The 17,219-nt window shown below is 33.4% G+C and overlaps 3 protein-coding genes and 1 pseudogene across 5 annotated transcripts in view; 1 reads left to right on the top strand and 3 right to left on the bottom strand.

The window, feature by feature from the left end:
• LOC116028780 overlaps positions 1-2,321 on the bottom strand; it is a 9,378-nt gene extending 7,057 nt beyond the window's left edge. Inside the window, exon 1 of the mRNA XM_031270615.1 lies at positions 2,306-2,321. The gene's annotated coding sequence lies outside the window, so the exon portion shown is untranslated. The remainder of the gene's footprint in view (positions 1-2,305) is intronic.
• Positions 1,503-4,806, bottom strand: LOC116031567 (annotated as a pseudogene).
• Positions 4,807-11,745: 6,939 nt separating this feature from the next.
• LOC116023566 lies at positions 11,746-14,136 on the top strand. Of its 2 annotated transcripts, XM_031264568.1 has the most exons (5): positions 11,746-11,854; positions 12,154-12,293; positions 12,376-13,439; positions 13,592-13,700; positions 13,823-14,136. In XM_031264568.1, the coding sequence occupies exons 3-5, from the start codon at positions 12,397-12,399 to the stop codon at positions 13,826-13,828; spliced, it is 1,158 nt and encodes a 385-aa protein (XP_031120428.1). In that variant the 5' UTR covers positions 11,746-11,854; positions 12,154-12,293; positions 12,376-12,396; the 3' UTR covers positions 13,829-14,136. The 2 variants fall into 2 exon arrangements, with proteins under 2 accessions (XP_031120428.1, XP_031120432.1); XM_031264572.1 differs by lacking the exon at positions 12,154-12,293 and having other exon boundaries at positions 11,748-11,854.
• A 334-nt stretch (positions 14,137-14,470) lies between these two features.
• Positions 14,471-15,114, bottom strand: LOC116023590. 2 transcript variants are annotated; one of them, XM_031264601.1, is made up of 3 exons: positions 14,972-15,114; positions 14,695-14,786; positions 14,471-14,628 (listed from the first exon to the last, which is right to left on the bottom strand). In XM_031264601.1, exons 1-3 carry the CDS (start codon positions 15,100-15,102, stop codon positions 14,615-14,617), a joined length of 237 nt encoding a protein of 78 aa, XP_031120461.1. In that variant the 5' UTR covers positions 15,103-15,114; the 3' UTR covers positions 14,471-14,614. The 2 variants fall into 2 exon arrangements, with proteins under 2 accessions (XP_031120461.1, XP_031120455.1); XM_031264595.1 differs by having other exon boundaries at positions 14,471-14,614.
• Positions 15,115-17,219: the final 2,105 nt, after the last annotated feature.

Genomic DNA, 17,219 nt, shown 5'->3' with positions numbered 1-17,219 from the left:
CCGCTGGGGAAGGGAAAAATCTCCCCATCCCCATCCCCACGGAGATTATTCGGGGACGGGGAATCCCCGACCCCATTTGTAATTTATAAAAAACAAAAATATATACACTCATTTTCAAGAAAAGAAAATCACAATGCAAGTAAATTCAAAAGCAAGTAAATTAATGGCTAGAATATTTTTCAAAATTATATATATATTATACATATACATGATGTATTGTTATGTGACTTAGTGGCTTACTAGCTATACATATTATATATATAGATATACATGCTGTGTGGCTTACTACTTAATTAAATATTTAAATCCATTACACACACGCGCGCGCGCATACACACGGGGCGGGGCGGGGAGTCGAGTTCCCCGTCGGGTACGGGTACAATTGACATCCCTATGCTTATACAAAGCTTTTGATCAATGCTATGATGGTTCATGAAAAGTGATTTTTGCCGTTATGTGCCCTAGTTTGTGGATATAGATAATTGGTTAATTTGCGGTACACATTCTAGAAAAACATTGTTCCTTATAAAATAGGATGGAGGACAATAGTAACCCAGTTCACACCCTCGAGTTACTACTGTTCTCATCAAATTAATACCCACCTTGCTATGCTACCTAGTCCCTTCTTATTAGTTGATGCTAAAAGTGAAACCATTATGTATGTATAAATAAAGTGGTTCATGATATGATGTGCTCTAGTTGATGAATACAAATAATTAGTTAATATGTGATGCACTTTTTAAAAAAACATTGGTCCTTACAAAATGGGATGGAGGGCAAAAGTAATCAATTGTACCCGTACCCGACGGGGTACAATTGACATCCCTATGCTTATACAAAGCTTTTGATCAATGCTATGATGGTTCATGAAAAGTGATTTTTGCCGTTATGTGCCCTAGTTTGTGGATATAGATAATTGGTTAATTTGCGGTACACATTCTAGAAAAACATTGTTCCTTATAAAATAGGATGGAGGACAATAGTAACCCAGTTCACACCCTCGAGTTACTACTGTTCTCATCAAATTAATACCCACCTTGCTATGCTACCTAGTCCCTTCTTATTAGTTGATGCTAAAAGTGAAACCATTATGTATGTATAAATAAAGTGGTTCATGATATGATGTGCTCTAGTTGATGAATACAAATAATTAGTTAATATGTGATGCACTTTTTAAAAAAACATTGGTCCTTACAAAATGGGATGGAGGGCAAAAGTAATCAAGTTTACACCCTCGAGTTACTACTGCTCTTCTCAAATCAATACCTACCTTGTTATGCCACCAAATTTTTTCTTATTAGTCGATATATACCATATAAAAGTCAAACTATCATGTATGTATAAATAAAGAGGTTTGAAGTTCAATAGGCATATAACATTCAAAATAAATAAATAAAAAGAGAGTAAAAAACTCCAGCAAATCCACAGTAACACCAGAAACATTACTTTGAAAAGCAAAGACAAACCACAACTTAGAAACATACCAAAGTTGAAAGAAGAAACTATGGATCCATTTGCTTTGGAGACTTGGAATGGGAAGCTTGAGATGCATGAAAACCAGGAAAATCATCATCATCATCTTTATCATAAATGTGCTCTGCCATCTGCCATATGTGTAGCAAGTTGTCAATGGCTGTGCTGGCGACGACCCATTCGTCGCATGGGTTCCTGGAGAAGTCTGTAATTCTATTCGTGTGGCCACCGTGAAGAAAGAGCAACTCTGGAGGGCCAACTTTAGCATCCTGTTTGGTTTGTTCGCGGCTAATCCTGGCAAGAAAGCCAAAAGAGTGAATTAGTGGTCTGTTTTGTTCCTGCATCTGTATATTTTGGGGTTTGGAAACAGTTTTGACAGTAGAAATTTCAGGAGAACAATATGGCCATGAGAATCTACACAGCCAAAATTTCCTTATTTGAGAGTCTCTCTCTCTCTCATATTCTCAAATAGGACTTGTGGGCATGAATACATGATTTCATTTATCTAAAGAACTTCAACATATAAACAGAAAACCAAACCTGCATTGTAATAATTCAAATTTTACCCTCTGCCAGACCATACATAGTTCAATGCTATAATTCGGTGATATGCATACCAGGAAAGAAATAATTGGTGGTTTAATTCTCCACATGTTTAGCTATGCACCATGTAACAGTAGTGGAGAAATACCTGCAAAGATCCCAAACAACAAGCCTCTTTCCAGCACAACTTGAAGCCAAGATAGTCTCATGTTTGGGATTCCATCTAACATGGGCAACCTCCTCCCTGTCACAAGGTTCAGAAAAGCCTTTCATACTTGTTTGCATTTACAGAGAGAGAGAGAGAGAGAGAAAACAATTATGCCCTAACACGATTGATAAAGAAAGCAAAGTTTCCTCAGTAAGAAAACGTGAAGTAGAATAGCCTCTTACTGAGCTGGCCATTCCAAGGTATGGAGGGCAGAAGAAATCTTGCGCAGATCAAACAATTTAACTTTCTTATCAGCAGATCCAGTTGCTACAACCCATTCATTAAAAGGATTAAATGCCAGGGATTTAACCTGTATCGATAATTAAGAAATGTTAGGATAGTAACATAAATTGATCAATACTTCCTTACTTGCAAAAAAAAACTTTACAATATAGGTATGGATCAAGTGCTATGCAGATGGTTCAAACTCAGAATCTTCTTTTACCAACTTATGAAACAAGTACCCTAATGTATTCCAAATATGGTACTGATTTCTACAATGTACTCAGTTGAACAAATGCACAGAAATGCATATGCTTGTAAAGATCTCAATGGAAGAAACCATCCTCTACATATATGTATGACCCCATTTCTGTACCCAAATACTCACCTCATCACTATGAGCAAGTACAGATTGATTAGGCCTGATCACTGGAGTGCGCATATCCCATAGACGTAGATATCTATCTTCTCCAACTGAACCAAATAAATTTTCATGCTTCATATGCCAAGCTACATCCTCAACACATCCATCATGAATCTATTAGAACATCATCATAAGAACTGTTTGTCAGCATAAAAAATAATATGAGAAACTTAAATGTTATGAAGTTGGGGATTACTCACACTATCTGATGAGGAAACTTCTAACATTATGTTATCTTAATAATTGTTTATTAAAATGCATTAATGAAAAATCTCTCACAAAATTGCGAAATACACAATGATTATGCAAGTAAAAGGAACTTCATAAAACACATAATGCATACTAGTGCTTATATAGTTAATGCTGATACTTACACTATATATATGCATGGCTTTAAGTGTCTTAAACGTTGGAGTGGAATTAACATCCCACATGCAAAATTGACCATCCTCTGAGCCACTTAACAAATGACCCTGCTTAAATGGACTCCACGACAAGGGATACCCTTTATCGCTATGACCAGTTAACCTCAAATCAGGGTTGCAAAGACCATGCATATAACCCTCGGGTGGATATTTGGAACAATCAAAAAGGAAAATTTGAGAACTAATTGTCTTGGTGGCAATAATACTTGGGTTTTGTGGCATGTAACGAGCCCGTTTAACTTTCCCATCATGCCTCATTTGCTAAACAATTCTTACCTGCCACAGAAATATTTAGTATTACACACTTAAGTCATTGCCTCAAATAGCTATAAATCTGTAAAATAGGCGAGAAAAGATACTAAAGGAAAATGAGGCTCGCTCCAATACAAAACTACTATGAATGTTCACAGTGAAGTTGAAGACCTGCGTCTTCATGCAAATAAGATTTAATCAATCATCAGAGAACATCACTTAAATTGGTAGGAAAAATGTGCTTATTTAGATCTTAGAGGATCTTAGGTAGTATAACTCCAATACCTAAACTATCATTCTTACACAGAAGGAATTTGCATATCAGTAGATTGAGCTAACACTGATTTATGCCAGTGAGATTTGAAGGAAGGGCAAAATGAGATTGTAAGAACATAAGTTTTGACAAACCAACCATGATTAAGCTCCATATAGGCATCCACAAAGAATTAGTTTTTGACACTTCACCGATCAAAACCAAAAAAAGGTGGACAAAAACTCTTTCTATGCGTCAGTAGAACCATTTTTTAAAGCATAAATACTTGTAGATTTCCAGAAGACCAGAAGGAACTTGAGTTACAAATTGCAATGTATCAGAGAGGTTTAAGCTTTTGTTCGAAATGATCACAGTCTCACAGACAATAGTTCATTTATATCAACGTTTCTACTAAAAATTTGGAAGAGTAACATTATAATTCACTATGTTTCACTGGAAATCAAATCATTTTGCTAATTAATTTTCTATCTACTTAAGAAAACCTACATCGGTAGCCACAGATCAGGATATAGGTACAGGTTTTACTCCTAATAACACACTAAACATAATAAAACCACCAAAATCTCAACACATTTTGCAGATCAGATATCTTAAAACCACATAATCAGATCGATCAACTCAAAAGCAAATCAGATCAAAACAAAACAAAACAAAAAGAATTGCAACGAAGAACATAAAAATCACAGAAGAATTCACTACGTACTATCCCGCCAGAAGAACTAAAATCGCCTTTGCTATCAACACCGCCGCCTTCGCCGATAGGCAGCTGCACCTGAGCCAGAAAAAGGTAATTATCCAACTGCATCCTGGCTTTAGTTCCGATGATCATCTTTTGCACGCTGTAATCTCCCCCCTGCCGCTCCTCCAGGTCGGGGAGCCATTCGACGGTGAGCGACGGCCACCGGAGCGCGTGAGTCACCACCAAATCGTACTGAAATGGAGCGCTCATCTTCCATTTCGGATACCTCTTCAGCATATCGCTCATGTTTGCAGAATTCTTCAGCGACGATGGAGAAATCGGAAATGGCTTTCAAATATATATATAGTGGCAGCTTTTGTGTTCTGTTGTATGCGTTAATTTGGAGGGAAATGCGACATTGCAACTCGCTGTTGTCCTTTCGGTCTTTATATAGCAAAATATTTTTTGCGACAGGGAAGGGTTTGATGCCATTGGACCACAAGGCCCTTGGCACTTATTTTTTTGTTTAATAGTATTTTAGTGTAATTTCTAAATATATAAATTTTGTATATTAATATTAAACTTAATATTATGAAAAATTGGATTATAAATAACTTCAGTCAAGTCTCATTAACTGAAACAGACACATAAAATGTGACAGAGGAAGTAATTGTATTCTTTTTATTTCGTAATAATATTTTCATTACATTTGATTTACGAGGGAGTCAGTAATCTTATCAATAGTTATTGCATGGATCAGTCTAAAAATGATGTCGTTTTGCATAATTTTTTTCACGCAACATACTGCAACATACATTTTTATAACTCATAATGTGCATTATTATAAAGCATAATGTACATCATTCTAACTCATCATAAAGTACATTATCTTATCCCAAAAGTTTCATTATTCTAACCCATGAAATACATTATTCTAACCCATAAAATTCAACCACGTCGTTTTGGACCATGGATCACACAGCTATGTGTACCGTAATTTACCTAATTTTATTTGATGGTGTGCTCTGTTTGAACTTTGAAGTCGTCCACTTTATAACTCTAACCTTATTTGATAGTGTGCTCTTTAACGTGATTGTGCACCCATTCTAAAATATTAATTGTATTTTCACGAAATACATTTTAAATTTAATAATTAATTAATATATAAAAAGTACGTGTAATATATTTTACATGAAAATCTTTACACTCAACATTTGTACGTAAAAGGCAACATTGACTACATTAAAAAAAAAAAAAAAAAGGTAGCGTAATCTATACTATATATAAAAACAATTTCCTCCTCTCAAATTTTCCCCCCAAAACTTAGGGGTATTTTGGTAAAATCATTTATTTTATTTATTTATTATTTTATTATTTTATTAATTATCCATCCTATAATATTATTATGGTAATATATGATAATGATAATATGATAATATGGTAATATTGTTAATATTAATGGGTGATGGGTGATTGGTGATATATAATTGATAATTGATAATATGGTATATGGTATTATTCTTAATATTAATATATTAATATATAATATATTAATATATACTAATATTAATTAATTAATTGGTGATTATTTTAAAAAAGAATAATTAATTGGTGATTGGTGATTAGTGATATGGTAATATTGTTATATATTAATATTANATTAAACATACACATATTACGTCCATAATTAAACGAAATTAAAATATACATTATTTTTTAATTATAATATATACTCCTTAATTACCATACTTATTCATAATACATGGACGTCATAATTAGCATAATATTAATCTATACTATATATAAAAACATAAGAATAGTAAAGGCATATTTTAAATTTTAAACAATAGTAAAGGTAAATTAAAAATAGAATGAAAATATTTCAATAATAATATTCTAAATCATTAATTAAAAATAGAACAGAAATTAGGTAAAAATACCAGTGCATCTATTATTCTAATTGACTAATTAATTGAAAATCAAAAAAAAATCGACTAAAAATGAATCTGATATTACTAATTGATTGAATATATAAAAGGAAATGAATATTAATAATTGACTGTAAATAAAAAAATATCCATAATTAACTAAAATGAAAAAGGAAATGGTCATATCATTGCAATTTAATTAAAAAAGGAAAACATTCTACATCATAAATAATAAAGGCATATTATAAACAATATTAAAGATAAATTAAAAAAGGAACGGAAATTAAAAATGAAACGGAAATATTTCAATAATAATATTCTACATCATTAATTAAAAATGGAACGAAAATTAGGTAAATATTACTACGTAATTCTTTAAATGGAACGAAAATTAGGTAAATATTACTACGTAATTCTTTTCATTTTTCCTAGATAAGGTTGCTATTACTACGTAATTCTTTTCATTTTTCCTAGATAAGGTTGCGTGATATTAATTTACACATAACAATCGGCACTAATAATTAAAAAAAAATAGAAGAACTGCCGAAGACGTCTGTTTTTTTTTTTTATTTTATTATTATTATTATTATTATTTAATTATTTTAATTAAAATTATTTAAAAAGTTTATTTTAAAATTAGTAACCACCATGTCATCACAATTGTAGGTAAACAGGTCAATTTGGACTTTTTTTTTTTGAAAACATGTCAATTTGTACTTAATTGCATGAGTTTATATAGTTCAGGAATCCAATTGCATTCTTTTTTAGTTCGATGGCCTAATTGCAGTTTTGTGTGTAGTTCAGTGGTTTATTTGACCATTATTCCGAGAAAAATGATATTACTAATTGATTTAAAATATAAAAAGATCGTAATCTATATTCTATACTATATATAAATGTAAAATCCTCCTATTTCATTCTCCGCCTAAACTTTTGTAGTCAATTAATGAAATATTTTATTGGTCAAATAATTAATAAAGCTTATTTGTTAAGAAAATGTAAAATAGATATTAACTAATATCTATAAATTGATAATATGTATACTCACGTATCAACACTATTAATAAAAGTAAAATCATTTATCGGAAAAAGAAAAGGATATTACTAATTGACTGAAAATTATTTAAAAACTTTAATAGTTAATTATACTTTCCTTTTGAAAACTCTAAGTTATTTAAACTTTAAAAAAATTAATTGAACATGGGTTGTTAGATTTTTATAATAATCAAAATTAATTCATTCAAATATGGAGGAGGAAGATAAAACTAAATGCAATATGGGGAAAATGAATATACTTAAAGTATAAAAGTATAATTACACATATATTAGTGTAATTGACTAATAATAATTGCCTAATAATTATTATGATAATTAAGTTAAGCATTGATCGTTAAATTTATTTTTATAATAATTACAATTAATTTATTTCTCATTTTCTCATATTTATTTTAGTAATAATATAATTATATAAGTCATATTACTTATAGATCTTTTTAAAATAATTTTAGACAAACAAGTCATATATTATTCAATTAATTGAGTAATATTTTTGTACTAATCTTATAATCAAATAAATGTACACGTTCAATATTAGAATTTTTTATAATTTCATTTTTATTTTTATTATCTCAATATATAATAAAAAAAATTTATCCACGCCCGGGTAATTGGACAATTATTTGTTCTAATTCAAAGGAAAACATCAGAAAACATAATCGATCCAATCAATTTCATCAATTGCGCTATATAATATTCGATGTTATAATATATATAATTGTATATTGATCCAAATATTCTTTAAATATTATAACAAATCCATTCCGTGCAACGCACGGGCGAAAATACTAGTTTTTATAAAAATAAATCCCCATAACACTAATTAATTGATTAACCCATAATAGAATTAACGAAATCAATACAACATTTAATAAAATAACATTTTTGTTTCATCAAAATAATTGATAAAAAGTTTCATTTATGGAAATGTATTTGAGATAAATGAATTTGAATAATTCCACTCTAAATTGTGCTTTTTTTTCCTTTTGTGTATTTTGGTGATTTGGTGGATCTATGATATTTTCATGAATTAATGATAATTAAAAAAAAATCTAAAGACCTATTTAATGATTGAAGATTTTTAAAAATTTGAGAAATTTGATAATACAATCTTAACTTATGATTGACTCTTCCACTGACGTAAAGCCTCAAGGGAAACAACCAAAAGTTATGTGATAAAGGGGGTGTTTGGCAAACGGCTGATGGCTTATAGCTGATAGCTGGTTGGTTTAGCTAGTAGTTGATGGCTGATTGCGTTAACTGGTTTGACCAACTGGTTGTATTAGCTGGTTATAAAAAACTGTTTGGTAAATTAGCTGGTTACTAGTAGCTGATTGAATGTAAAATGACATTTAAGGGTATGCGTGTATTGTATTATTTAAACCTTTAAATATAACAAACCCACCACCCATTTATAAGTAAATTCCATTGATTTCAAAGGACAAAATAGTCAATATACTCATTAATCCCAACAAGCTAATAGAAAAAGCTGCATTCATTAGCTTTTCAATTTTCAGCTTATTGACCAAATAAGCCAAGGCTAATAAGCCATTTACCACACAATCAAAATAGCTTATTGGTAGGTCAAAGAAGCTAAACTTGATCAAATAAGCTAAAATTTGGCTGATAAGCCAATAACCAAACACCCCCAAAATCATGAAAGTATCACGACACCACATGTTAATTTAGTTGGCACTACATCAATAATAATTTGTTAAATATGTGATAATCAAACCTAATTGTACTGCCAATGGCCTTGTGGTCCAGTGGAGGCGTTGCTGCCTCTTTGTTCTTCTGTAGGTTGAGAAAGTAGTTTATGAACAGATACTACATTATAATAGAGTCAGTAGCATTAAAAAAAAAAACCTAATTGTACTATTTGTCCACTTTAGAGGGGACTTTCACAAATGGACAAATGTATTTGAATAGAAATTCCTTTTATGGAAGGTCCTATAAATTAAAATGAATGTAATTAACTCTAGATTATGTTTTTTTTTTTTAATAACATTATGGTTTGGTGGATTTTTCCATGAATTATTTATTTAAAAAAATCTAAAGATCTATTTAATGGTTGAAGATTGTTTTTTATTCAACATTTGTAACATTGAGATAATAATGATTGTTTCAATTGTTTATTTTTAAATTTTTTGAAAATGTGATGTGATCTACCTCAATATTTACATCAATCTATGAGAACTGGCAAATTATACCGTGCACCGCGGTGCACATAGCAATGTGCACCACGTACGTAAACGACGTCGTTTTGAGCATTGTAAATTAAACGTCTATTTTTTTGGAAATCATGTTTCCCGTTTCGGCCGGTCGTCAATATTCTGTGTATTCTAGGTAATCGTTCTGTGTATTCCAGACAATCATTCTGTGTATTCTAGACAACCGTTCTGTGTATTAATGTTAGTAACACATGTTGTGATGTCTGTGTGCATTCGAATGTTTAGGAGGATTAGTTCTGTGTATTTTGTGTCAATATTTTGTGTATTCATGTTATTAACACAGGTTGTGATGTGTTTGTGCATTCGAATGTTAGGAGGATGAGTTATGTGTATTTTGTGTCAATATTCTGTGTATTCTAGGCAAACGTTCTGTGTATTTTATATAATGATTATGTGTATTATAGATAATGAATTTCCTAAAGTCATTCGCGTTCGCATCCACTAACATCAAAACAACGTCATTTTGGACCATGGTGCAATGTGCAGCGTGGTGCACGATATAATGACTGATGAGAGCTAGGGTGTTTTTGGTTCATGGGTTTACATGTCAGGAATGAAAAGCAAAATCATAGTTAATATTAATACTGTCAAAGCGGGCCGCCTCGCCCCATTAGACCCCCCCACTGCAGGCCAAATTTTTGGCAGGCTTTTGCGGGCCGGTCCGTTAGACCCGCGGGCTAGGAGTCATACAACCCTAACCCGCCACGCGGGTTGGCGGGCCCCGCTGACTTTTTGTTTTTTTTTATTTAATTATAGTGTGTACAGTGTACACATGAATATATATTTATGTATACACGTACTGTACACATGAATATATATTCATGTATATATTTATTAAAAAAAAAAAAAGCTGATCGCGGGCCTTAGCGGGCTAAGCCCGTTAGACCCGCTCCTTCGCGGGCCATCTTCTTTGGAGCCCTAACCCGCCCCACAGCGAGGCGGGTGCGGGCCAGCTCGCTGGTTTCTGCTCACTTTGACAGCCCTAGTTAATATTTGGTTGACAACTATTTAAAACACAACTATGAGATTTGATTATCCTTCAATTAAAAATTTCATTTAATTACAAATCTCATTTGATTCCAGTGAGGGCATTGACTCTTTGTGCTTCAATATTTTGATGAAGTATGTATGGACAGATACTACTCCCTCTGTCCCATTTTACCTGTCCTATTTACTATTCATTGGTCAAACCAACTCTTTCTTCTTTGCTTATTTTCTTTAGTAATTTTTTATTATTTTTAAATTTAATTTTTTGTGTTTAATACTACTTTTAATGTAGTTTCTAAATATATAAATTTTATATATTAATGCTACACTTAATATTATGAAAAATTGGATTAAAAATTACTTCAGTCAAGCCTCGTTAAACGAACCAGACAACCATTTTGGGACGGAGGTAGTACATTTTAGTTAAGCCAATAATACTCAAAACCCAGCTTAATTAACAGGAAAGAACACACCAGCAGCGTAACAACTTTCTTGGTCCGCTAGCGCTTAGACTTTGAAGCAAGCTAAAGCTACCTTGAATCAATGAATGAATGAATGAAAAAAAAAACCGCTTAACGAGAAATAGAAAGGGATGACAAGTTGATTTGAGGACCTGTTGGTCAAAGGAGAGGTTCTGATTCCGAGACGAAGCCGTATGAGGCGAGAGTTTCACGTACGGTTCCTTTGAGAAGGGTGTGATACCACCACATATCAGGCCCGCGTCTCTATCATTCACAAAATTCCTCAGAATAAGAACTGGAGGTCGTACAAACTTAATCAAGTCACAACTGCGGTTGATCGCTACATTTGCTAAAGCATTAGCTACCATATTATCTTCCCTAGGGTAGTAAGAAATACTGCGCACCACCCAATTCTCTTTCTTTTATTATAAATGTTATATATAACAATACTTTATATTAAGTTTAGACCGTGACAATATCTAATTGGTGCTAAAATAATAATCGTGGATCAAAACTATCATTTTACTAAATACTTGTGAGACTAAAATTAGTATTTACTCTTCCAAAAAAGCATATCCCTTCAATTCGTTTTTTATTTGTGGCGTGGTGCAGGGGATTGCACAACTTTTCCCTAAATCCCTAGCTTGCAGCGTTGGAGGAAATCAGAAGGCCTAGTCGCCATATCCAACCGGTAAGAACATCTAATTCGTCTGAGATTGAATTTTGTTTGGTGGATTAATTCAGCTGAAAGTCTGATTTTATTGATTATGAGGCCGGCCACGGACTCCCTTTTAGATTTCTGAGATTGAATTGATTAATACTCTTTTGTTCTCTCATTGTCTATGAAAAAATTTCAATCGCGTATGTATATCTATGAGAAAGTAGGGAATTTTCGCGTTCCTCTTCCAAAGCGGAGAAGAGGAAGAGTATGCTCTTTTGTTTTGGGGCTGTATTATAAAATAATTTTTTTTTTCTTATTTTACATTTTAGATCGCAGAGCTGCTCGGATGTTCTTTGTTGAATACTTGAATTTGTTTATGAATTATGATTTATGAATGTGAGTTGTGAGTTTGTGACTCCTGTGAGCAGTGAGCCAGTGAGCAGTTTGCTAATTGCCAGTTTGTTATCAGGTATGGCCGTATGGGCAGATTGGCAAGAATTACAGAATTAATTTATCCTTATTGTCTTAGAGTTATTGTTTTATTTTTCCAGGATAACATCAATTTCACATCTATGGGAGAATCCAAATATGCGTATTTGCAAACTAATGACGGACTTTATCGTGTTAATATCCCTGACTTTGATCCAGCCCACCAGCCCGAATTCATGCTCGAGTGTGTATCTAAGAATCTTTCTGGTATCATCACCCCAACTATGGGAATCTTCAGCAAAGGGCAGGATATATATTTGTTTGGGGGCTTGATGTTTGGGGTGAAAGGTACTATACAGTATAACAGGAGCCTGTATTTTTTCAATCCTCGCAAGGTCAAGGAGAAGGAATATCCCATTAGGGATTCTAAGTTACTTTACAAATCAAGTCTTAAGTACGTACCCATGGTTACTCCTTCTGTGTTACAAGCTAAGCATAAGACTTACTTATTCTCAGTTGTTCGTCCTGGCTATGGTCCAATGAAAGCACTCTGCTATTTTCAGTCCTTCGATCCACTCAAAAATTGCTTTTGCACCCTTCCAACTCCCTCCCTAGATGATTCGTTTCTGTGGTATGATGTGGTTGGGTATTTTCTTGTTTACAATCATATATACTTGTTTATCCAAGGAGGGGCCAAGGACGTTAACGAGCTTCATGCCTTCTCTTTCAACACTAGATCATCAAAATGGAAGGAAATAGATTCCTTGTTGAGCAAATTTGAAGAACGCAATATTCCCATTCCCTATTGTCACTGTGGCGATATAGGGCTCTCTTATAAGTTTAACGATAACACTCAGATTCTGGTCGCCCTTAGTTATGGTACACCTACTGCGTATCATGTTCGGCTTGGTGCAGCAGGGAGTTCTCTCCAGCCTAAATCCTATAGGCATTTACTTGAACATAACTATGGGGTTCATAATTTCTCACACCTACTTGATATTGGAAGTGAAAGGTTTTGTGCGATTTGTTCTCGGGAGGACAAACATATTTTGGTATATGCCTTCAAGATGGATTTTGCAGTTGAATATGAAAACCAGGGAAAGTCAACCTCACCTGCAATGCCCTCCATAGAGATTCTCTGTTCCAAGAAATTTTTTCCCTCCGTAGTTAGTTGTGTTTGTTTGGCGTAAGTACAACTGTCTTTCTTGACATTTCAATATTCTTATGTGCTTCAATTCCTGTGTTTATTTATGCTCTGATCATACTTAATTTATTGTGACAATATCTTAGTGTGGCTATATCCCCTTGATGATATTTGGTTTATAATCTATTTTGCAGCTATGCTCCTGCATCTCAACGTTGTATTCCCTGGGATAAAGTCAAGCCCATAAATGATAAGTCTAATGAAAAGGAGCCAAAAAGGAAGCCAGGTGTTGTGTATCTCGAGGTAAATTACATATAAAAGATTACTAGTTAAGCTCTTTGGAATGCCTGGCTGGCAATATAATGTTAGTTTTGAGCTCTTCTCTTCATTCAACATTCTTGTAATTGTCTTTGTGATCAAACCAGGTGTAGAGGCTTTGTAAGGAGATGATGATTTATCTGTGTGTTGCCAGTGCTCAGTAATCCCCCATACAAGCCAGGGTGGCCATATTTTGTTTTCCAAGACCAAGCTAGTAGTACACAAATTTTCTATGACAAATCAAACTAGCAAATAGTGATGTCTTTGGGAACATCCATCTACTAGTATGTTTGGAATTGTACTAACACTTACTGTTCTTACTCTGCCCAGCTTCACCTTGCCTTTTTCTCTCTTTCTCCATCTTTCTAGCCCATTGTGAATCTTTTATTTGCCGATCGCACATATTCCTAGTTATTTTAAAGTAGTAGAAATTTCTAATGCAATGCTCATTCAAAATTGATGATTTTTTTGGTGAGATTGTCTTACAAACTTTGTTCGTGAGATAGATTAGGTCTAAATAGAAAATGTGATTTTTTTTTTGAAGACAAAATGTAATACTAATCATGTAATTGGAAAACAGTATTAAAATGTAAGGTTATAATGTTCTTACTGTATTCCAATATTGGAAAGAAATGTAAACTTGTTTTGTATATAATTTAAAGGTACTCCAAAATCGAAACACAAGAATAATCAACTAAACATTTAATTCAATCACATCATGGACAACTCAATTATCATATGATTACGATTGATCATATTTCGCCATAGATATTCGCTCGAGCGTTGCTTGGCATAATGGTATTAATGTATTCCGTAATTAGAAGGAGAGCATAAGTTATACATGTGTAGTAAATATTTAAACCAACTGGGCTTTTCACATCTCCTTCTGAAACAAATTCCTACAATAAGAAGCCTTAAAAAGGATTTATGAGTATACAATAAACTTATATTAAATAGTCATTGAGGTTAGGATCAATACCTCTGAGAATATGAGATCTTGCTCTTTGGACTCCAATTTTGAATTTCAAGCGGTTCTGGGCAGATAAATCTCCACTAATTTGCCAATAACATCTGAAAATATACCGAATAAAAAAATATAGTAATAGATTACACATGAAGATAAAATCATAATGAAAATGGTGAAAACTATATTAAAAAAAAGCCATATAAATATTTGTTTATATATCTATAAATCTATAAAAATCTATTTAAAACATATTTTGGAATTAATATTGGACGTAAATTGTCAGGTATACCTCAAGATCATGAAATACTCATCACTCGTTCGTCGATCTCTTATCTCATATGTGCGTACACAACGCAGCTTCATAGCACTGCTGGTTTTCAAAGGGGTCACTTCACTGACCAGAATGTAAACTGCTAGCATGTTATTTAAATTGTGCATATCTTAGGAATTTATTTGTATTCTAACCAATATCTAAAATATGTAATTGTTATCCGATATTGAAGCATCATCTGTATTTATAGGTAGAATGCAAGTAGTGTATATTTAATGCTATCCTTTCAGATAACAAAGAGATAACAACGATTGAGATTAAAAAACCTAAAGCAACCATTTATTAATACTTTTTCAGTTTTTTTCGTGAACCAAAACTGATTGAACGATTCCCAAGAGGCGGCTAAATTTAATTTGATTGTCAAACCCGTTAATTAACGCAAACTAAATTATCTAAATTATTATATACCAAAACGTCGTAGCTTTGATTGGGCAGGAATTGGCGCCAAAATTTGTGGCCATTTGGGTTTTACATTAAAAATATAATTTTTTTTTTCTTCTTATTTTACATTTTAGATCGCAGAGCTGCTCGTCGCTTCTCTCAGTTCTCTTGCTCTCTCGTTCGTCGCGTCCTCCCTCCTCACTGCTTCTCGCCTTACCGGTCGCCGGCAACATCGCTCAGCGCATCTTGTCTCCTCTCAGGTTCGCATTTTGCCCTAATTTCTCTAATTTAACTTTTGCCCTAAATCCTAATTTCCCTAATTTCTCGAATTTTATTTTAATCTTCTTGGATGTGCTTTGTTGAATACTTGAATTTGTTTATGAATGAGAGTAGTGAGTTTGTGACTCCTGTGAGCAGTTTGCTAATTGCCAGTTTGGTATCAGGTATGGCTGTATGTGCCGTGGGGCAGATTGGCAAAAATACAGAATTAATTTATCCTTATTGTCTTGAGAGTTATTGTTTTATTTTTCCAGGATAACATCAATTTCACATCTATGGGAGAATCCAAATATGCTTATTTGGTCACTGATGACGGACTTTATCGTGTTAATATCCCTGACTTTGATCCACCACACCAGCCCGAATTCATGCTCGAGTGTGTAGCTGAGGATTTTGATGATATCATACCCCCAACTATGGGAATCTTCAGCAAAGGGCAGGATGTATATTTGTTTGGGGGCTTGATGTTTGGGGGAAGAGGTAATGCACAGTATAACAGGAGCCTGTATTTTTTCAACCCTCTCAAGGTCAAGGAGAAGGAATATCCCATTAGGGATTCTAAGTTACTTTACAAATCAAGTCTTAAGTACGTACCCATGGTTACTCCTTCTGTGTTACAAGCTAAGCATAAGACTTACTTATTCTCAGTTGTTCGTCCTGGCTACGGTCCAATGAAATCACTCTGCTATTTTCAGTCCTTCGATCCACTCAAAAATTGCTTTTGCACCCTTCCAACTCCCTCCCTAGATGATTCGTTTCTGTGGTATGATGTGGTTGGGTATTTTCTTGTTTACGATCATATATACGTGTTTATCCAAGGAGGGGCCAAGGACGTTAACGAGCTTCATGCCTTCTCTTTCAACACTAGATCATCAAAATGGAAGGAATTAGATTCCTTGTTGAGCAAATTTGAAGAACGCAAAATTCCCATTCCCTATTGTCACTGTGGCGATATAGGGCTCTCTTATAAGTTTAACGATAACACTCAGATTCTGGTCGCCCTTAGTTATGGTACACCTACTGCGTATCGTGTTCGGCTTGGTGCAGCCGGGAGTTCTCTCCAGCCTAAATCCTATAGGCAGTTACTTGAACATAACTATGGGGTTCATAATTTCTCACACCTACTTGATATTGGAAGTCAAAGGTTTTGTGCGATTTGTTCTCGGGAGGACAAACATCTTTTGGTATATGCCTTCAAGATGGATTTTGCAGTTGAATATGAAAACCAGGGAAAGTCAGCCTCACTTGCAATGCCCTCCATAGAGATTCTCTGTTCCAAGAAATTTTTTCCCTCCGTAGTTACTTGTGTTTGTTTGGCGTAAGTACAGCTGTCTTTCTTGACATTTCAATATTCTTATGTGCTTCAATTCCTGTGTTTATTTATGCTCTGAAGTCTGATCATACTTAATTTATTGTGACAATATCTTAGTGTGGCTATATCCCCTTGATTATTTGGTTTATAATCTATTTTGCAGCTATGCTCCTGCATCTCAACGTTGTATTCCCTGGGATAAAGTCAAGCCCATAAATGATAATTCTAATGAAA

Source organism: Ipomoea triloba, chromosome 1, assembly GCF_003576645.1.
Source record: "Ipomoea triloba cultivar NCNSP0323 chromosome 1, ASM357664v1".
Lineage (NCBI taxonomy): Eukaryota > Viridiplantae > Streptophyta > Magnoliopsida > Solanales > Convolvulaceae > Ipomoea > Ipomoea triloba.
Note: the sequence above shows the minus strand (reverse complement) of the source record. Positions and strands in the feature narration are given on the sequence as shown.